The 7,283-nt window shown below is 42.1% G+C and overlaps 1 protein-coding gene across 1 annotated transcript in view; it reads right to left on the reverse strand.

Moving 5' to 3' along the window:
- ptprt (protein tyrosine phosphatase receptor type T) overlaps positions 1-7,283 on the reverse strand; it is a gene marked incomplete at both ends in the record, with an annotated part of 296,589 nt that overhangs the window by 74,030 nt on the left and 215,276 nt on the right. Inside the window, one exon of the mRNA XM_080545458.1 lies at positions 6,226-6,258. Coding sequence (XP_080401584.1) covers positions 6,226-6,258 — 33 coding nt within the window. The remainder of the gene's footprint in view (positions 1-6,225; positions 6,259-7,283) is intronic.

Here is a 7,283-nt window from a genome sequence, read left to right on the forward strand (position 1 = left end):
GGAGCAGTCAATACTGCCAGCCAGCGTATATATACCTCCAGGACGGCAGCCAGGCACCTTAGACACCTCCAGGTTTTTTATTATTGTTTTTATTTCACCAGCCTTTTAAAAGAGATGCTGACATTGTTCTTATGATATTAATAAAGAGAAGTGAGAGCTGTAGCTATGGCAGTCAAAGGTATGTTATAAACATTAATGCAGTAAAACTGCTCGATAGTGAGGCGCTCCTACCTCACGACATCTCTGCATTAGTTATGGTCTCTACAGTAAAATATATATTATGTACTTGGCCATCACTGTGTAATGTAAGTGCATGACAGAATCTGATATTGATATCTCTGATGATATTGCTCTAACCCCTACCCATCTAGAGAAAGTTATGATATATATTGAGATGTATATATGCGATATATTGATACGCAAAAAGTGCCTCCGTAGTAAAGGTTAACATTACGGAATTATGGCTTATTTATGTAATACACACAGTGTGTTGTAATACATTACATTGCATACGTGGTAATATATCATTCGGTCTATATGAACAGTAGTTACTGTCATGTGGGAGCATAATTTAACTACTCTAAAGGTTATACCTCTGAACATGACAGTGAAATATTATTGCTGTATAAACACACATATTATAGCACAAACAAGCACACTCTCACCCACATCATATGCTTTCACACGCACGCACACACGCATGCATGCCTGCCCGCCCGCCCGTTCATACACACACACACACACACACACACACACACACACACACACACACACACACACACACACACACACACACACACACACAGAAACATGCATTCTCATTACATGAAATGACTGTGGCTCCGCACACATTACCTCACAAGCACATACATCATCGTACACATGCAAATACATGCTTGTAGATTCAAGACATGCACATACTGTACGTATTTACAGGTGCATGTATAAAATGCTATAAAAGATGATGATACAAAACAACAAAGTGGAACCACACTTACAATCATTTTAATTAAATATTCGACGAACACCATACGATGCTGTAAACAGCTATTTGTCCTCGTCCTCGTTTTGGTCGCATGTCCTCATCCGATTTAATGTTCTGACTTTTCTTTAGAAAAATGTGTACACATTTCAGTGTTAAAATCAATGACACACTCGCTAGTCAATTAACACAGCTTGTTTTGTGAGCGTTGCAGCATTCATTGCGTTGCAGTATTTTGGCTTGGCTAGCGAGTTTGTGTTGTGATTCTCAACAACGTTGAAACGTAGTTCTGTGTTTCAAAATGAAAGTCTGAACATTTTGATTGGTTGCTGACATGCGGACCAAAACACTAGAACGTGTCACATATTCAAACATACATGTCTCAAAGAGTATATACTGCATATTGCCTATTCAATTCATAATAAGTATGCCAATACCAGCCGATCGTTCACACTGAAGTATGCATCTCAGTATCCCTGAATGCCTTTCGCACCGGATTTTAAAGCTCTAAAAAAATTTTTACCTCCATGGGCTAAAATCTGGGGCCCTACAAGTGTTAACATGTCATTTTATTACGTTTAAGATGTTTTCAGGCGAGAAAGTAATTATGTATATTCCCAAAATGTGGCCAGTTTATAAAAATAACCCACTTTTTTCCCCACTTCTGTTCACTAGCTATGTTACCTTAGTTACCGTAGATACCTTTACTACTTCAACAGAACTGTCGGAACATGGGGGCCAATATCTTTAGCTAGCTAAAGTAACTATCTTACTATAGCCTACTGTTGTCTTAGCAATTAGTAAAAGAACAGGAATAAAATATATGAGCAATAACATATAGTGCGGCTTGCTACTGCAAGCACAATAAAAAAAATACTTGTTCCCTCTGAAGCTACAATACTGGGACTATTTGTGAACGTGTGTGTGTGTGTGTGTGTGTGTGTGTGTAAGACACAAATACACTTGGATTTTATGCATTTCAAGTGGCATCTTTGTAATCATGACAACGTAGACATGCATTTCACCATGTAAATTCCCAATATATTGAAAATAGCACCGCTCATCCGTGATCAGACTTATTCAAATCTGTACAAAATGTTTTGTTTATTGCGAGTTTTCGGTCCCCAGGCTCTCGGCCCATGTAAACAACAGCTGTATGACGAGTTTGTATGACGCAGTTTGACGACACAGAAGAGACGCGCAATGCATTATGGGGAAATTGAGTAGGAATAGTATGCTCTCGACGCATACTCAGACATTCTGGATAATCTAGTATGCACACTAGATTTCTCGCATACTAAAATGTCACGTACTATACAGTGTGAATGCACTGCATACTCAAAATCTACGTCATACCTAGTATGAATAGTATGCTAGTATGCCATCTCCAACACAGCCAAGCTTGAGCTAGCGGAGGTGTTGTGGGCGCTAATAACAGAATTATTTCTCAGGAGTGTGTGGACCAACTTGAGTTAATGTTTATTTATTAGCAAGTATAACTTAATTTTTACTGTCAAATTCATTGATACTTTTCACTAGCAATAGGCTACTATGTCAAAGTAACTAATCCAGGGGTCGGCAACCCGCGGCTCCGGAACCGCATGCGGCTCTTTTGCCCATCTTCAGTGGCTCCCGGTGGCTTTGACCACAAATTATATGGAAATTAACAACGATTATTTATTTTTTACGTTGCCGCGGTCTCTCTCCTTGAACTACATCTCCCTGCTTACGCTGTAATGTTGTACGAGGGCCAATAGGATTCGGATATGTTGGCACATGACTAGTATTATACATTTTGACTGGACCCAACATGAGACTGGATGTGAAGTTTTTTTTTCAAGAGTAGACCTATATCCACAGGGATTGACGAAGTACTCCGGCAGGCAAAGAAAGAAACTATCCACATTGTCTACAACTTTGTGGCTAGATTTATTAACGACGCACATCGATGAACGGGAGCTTCCTGGTGAACGCTATTTGCCTACTTTTAAATGCAAAAAGCGGCTTGTCTTTAGCTCAAACCGTTTCCGAATTATGAACTTCTAAAGAACGTATGATATTTGGGAGCGCCGGCGCTCCTGTGGGTCTTTTAACTTAAAATAGTGAAAAGAGGACGAGGGAGGCTAGTTTTCATTTGGTACTGGAGTCTACAGTCTGTAGATGTGTCTATTTTTTGGCTGACGATGTCTTGTCTTGGTTTGCTCACTTCCTCCGGATGAAATTACAAACTTATCCATATTTTTTCTCATGCTAGTATAGCCAGATAAAAGTATCAACCCACCTGTTAAAAGGCACCAGAATACACGAAATTGCATCTTCTCTGTTAACTAAATGTTTGGGGGGGAACCCCCCAGACCCCCTTTACGCTATCCTAGTGTTTCACTTTTGTAAAGCACAATACGTTTGCATTCGGTTGTATGCATATGTGCTACGGCTTATGTATTTGTAGCCTACTTAGTAATTTTGATAGTAGGCTAATATAGCTTATATAGACACTTACAGCATGTGCTGCCTTCATTATAAGGCTTATATAAGGCTTTTAATTTTTTGCGGCTCCAGACAGATTTGTTTTTGTTTTTTTTGGTCCAATATCGCTCTTTCAACATTTAGGGTTGCCGACCCCTGAACTAATCAATAGATTATTGATCATTCCATGTTTATTTCATTGTTTAAACTAGGCCTGCTTAGTTTTTTTTCATGTTCAATGCTATTGAAAAATGTGATCTATTCTGTTTGTTTTTTTCAGTAGTGTGTGGACCAACTTGAACTGAGGAGCCTGGTGTCCATCTCCATGGATGGGTCCAATGGAAATGAGAACTTCTTTGAACTTCTCCAGCAAGAGCATGCAGGACACTATGGAGGTGCTCAGCTTGTAGCTGTGGACTCCACACATTACACAACTCTGCCAAACCTTATGTCAATGGGACCCCAGTTCTGTTTATTGTTATGTTCGTTCTTATGTTGAACGTGAATACATTTACTTTGTAAGTAATTCTGGGACTTATTTCTTCTTTCCTTCATACTTTTTTTATGGCCGTGAAATAGGTCTAAATTTCTATTAAAAGTGGTCTTAAAAAGTCTTAAATCTGACATGTTGAAACCTGCAGGAACCCTGAGTTATTGGATTGGTATTATCTTCACAGAGGGGGGGGGGGGGGATCCATGCCACCGTCCATGCCACCTCCCCAATGCAGCAAACCTAGGGGAAACACTGTAGACTGCTGCTTGGCTCCATTTGAATTAGATGTCATTGGTTGACTATGGGATTTCCATTAGTGTGGCTATGATACTATACTAATTGAACGTTAGGGATGTGAATGACCTCTGTCTGGACTGGGCTATTATCTCTCCCTATGGCCTGACCATCCATCTGTGCGAACACTCCAACTCTCATATTCCCTTCTGGAGGGATGTCATTCTCCCTGCATGGACACACACACGCACGCACGCACACACACACACACACACACACACACACACACACACACACACGCACGCACACACACGCACACCACGCACTCATGCACGCACGCACGCACACACACACACACACACACACACGCACACACGCACACACACACACACACACACAGACACAGCCAAGGCTAAGATCTCTCGCATCGACCCCCTGGAGGACAACAGCTGCGTGTCCTTACAAGACTTGAGGGGTTGAGGACGTGTGTGTGTGTGTGTGTGTGTGTGTGTGTGTGGGTGTGCGTGTCTATGAGTGGTGTCCCTCTGTCCTCATGCTGACAACCATTAGGGCATAACGGCCATCAAACGTTCATCTCAGTTTGTCCATTCTTTACAAAGGGGCCCATAATGTCACAGCTGAGAGGGGGGTGGGGTGGGGGGGGCTTGGCGTGGTGTCAGTAGACAAGGGCAGGGTCAGTACCAGTTCTACATGCTACTACCCTGTATGAATGGCCGATGTGTGGCTAATGGACTGGGACCGGAGGGGACTGAATGGACACTTAACTCCCTCCGCCTGGGAGCGCAAGGCCTTGCAGGGAGGAGTCCATCCCGCCCCTGCCCCTGAGTCGTCAACACACTACTAACTGTCTTTGGTTACTGTTATGTCTAATGTTCTGAAAGGTATCTCACCCTAGACTTGTAGGCTTCATCTGAATACATGAATCAATGTTCTTGATGTATAGATTTCAATCCTTTTATCCCATTTTTAATATGTTTTTCTTTTCTCTTTTATGCCTCTTCTATGTTGTTATTATATTCTATATGGCTTCCTATATGCACCATAGATGGCTAATATATCCTTATCTGACAGTTTAGTGACTGATTATTATTATTATTATTATTATGATTATTGAAATGAATTGAAGCCTTCATCTATATTGGCCTTATATCACTCACTGGACTGGGATTTAGGAATATTTTCATATTTAGTCGTCATCTGATCCACTTCAATAGAGAAACCTGCCCACAGGTTTGTGAGTGTGTGTGCGTGCGTGAGTGTGTGTGTGTGTGAGTGTGTGCGTGTAGTGTGTGTGCTGGGAGTGATGAACAAATCACCCACTCACTGGAGGAGCGTGCTGCGGTATTGAAGGCTGATTCTAATGAATTAGAACTAGGCAATCAGGCTGTTTGGTATTTTTACTGTGAAATCTGACCTGGAGTGTGTATGGTGCAGTTTGAAGCACGCCTCACTGGCTAGGCTAAGTGCAATTAAAGTATACAAAGACCAGCTACAGCCTTCATTATTCCACCACAACTGCTGCTAATAATATTAATATAATATTAATACACCAGCTGTAGCTGTTCTTTGTTATTCAAAGGTGTAATTCTTTTATGTTACATAATATTCACACTGAAATATTCGGCCCATTAAATTGGTAATTAATTCATCTTACAGCTGGGTCAGTTGTACCCCTTGATAGTGTATCATTGCAGACAACATATCTAATACTCTACTGACAATGCATAAGAGGCAAGAAAGAAAAGAAAGTAAATACGTAAATAAAAAGGACTGACATTAAATTGTGATGTTAACTTGATCAAAATCACAGTGATACTGACAAAATCGACATATATTCAAGTGATTCAATCAACAGGGAGGATTCGGAGAGTATCGTAAGAAACGTGATGGGCCTCGTTGACGGTCGTGCACATGTCAAACATGGAGATGGAGTACAGGTACTGGTTCTGCACAGATGGGTCCAAAGAAAAAAGCGAAGAATGGCGAGGCACGGTCTCAAGATGCGGAGCTAAAAGTAAACATACAATACCCCACGCTCAGAGTTCTCCATGTGTGTATCTCTCTAGCGGAGAGCGCAGGCCAAACGAGGAGGAAGAAGCAGATAAACAAGACAAAAAGGGCGTGAGACTCGTGTTAGAGAGAGAGAGAGAGGAAGAGCGGAAGAGAGACAATGGTTGTTGTGATTGACACAGTCTGGTACAGGCCGGAGACATTTTTGGGATATGTGAACAGATAAACGGAGGGATGGTTTCTAGACCAGGTGTTTCTGAGGGCTGAGTCGTCAGTCGGATAAGCATGCAGGAGACGGTTCGGATGGAGCGGAATAAAGGTGTTGACCCTTTGACCTTTTTGGCTGAAATGGATTGGCTTGAGTGAGAGAATGGGTGTCAGAGAGAGCTGCTGTTGTGCAGCGAAAGGCGAGACAGATGGTGGTTTGTCCGAGTGCTACGGTGCGTCTGCCCTGGACTAAAACGTACGAAGAGAACACTTTATTTTACAATACGCTAATAACCTGGTGTGTGCTGAGAGATGACATGGTAAACAGACATCCATCACTGGCGTCTAAACTGCCAATGTCAATACTGTCTCAAGGAGAACCAGTTCCTCCACACATACACGCGTGTGCACACTCTCACGTGCCTTGCACACACACACACACACACACACACACACACACACACACATACACGCGTACCTGTCAACACGTGGAGGAGAACCAGTCCCTCCACACACATGCACACACACATACACATACACGCACAAACACACACACACCCCCACACACACACACACACACACACACACACACACACACACACACACATGTGCGTACCTGTCAACACATGAACGAATGGAGATAAGGATTAGGCCTAGCTAGTGTTGGTCTGGCTCTCAGCTACACTGTTAAACACCAGCACACATGGTATTTAAGACTTGACAAAGGCTACGTCCGAAACCGTTGCCCTATTAAACCACATGTTGTTGCATCTGGAACTTGAGTGTGTGGCTTCTACTTCTTTTAATTTGATTTTTTCCATTGCCAGCACCTCGCTTAAATTGTCTGCTGTGTGCGCTCTCTTCTTGTCT

The sequence above is a fragment of the Nansenia antarctica genome, assembly GCF_963989245.1.
Source record: "Nansenia antarctica genome assembly, chromosome: 15".
Lineage (NCBI taxonomy): Eukaryota > Metazoa > Chordata > Actinopteri > Argentiniformes > Microstomatidae > Nansenia > Nansenia antarctica.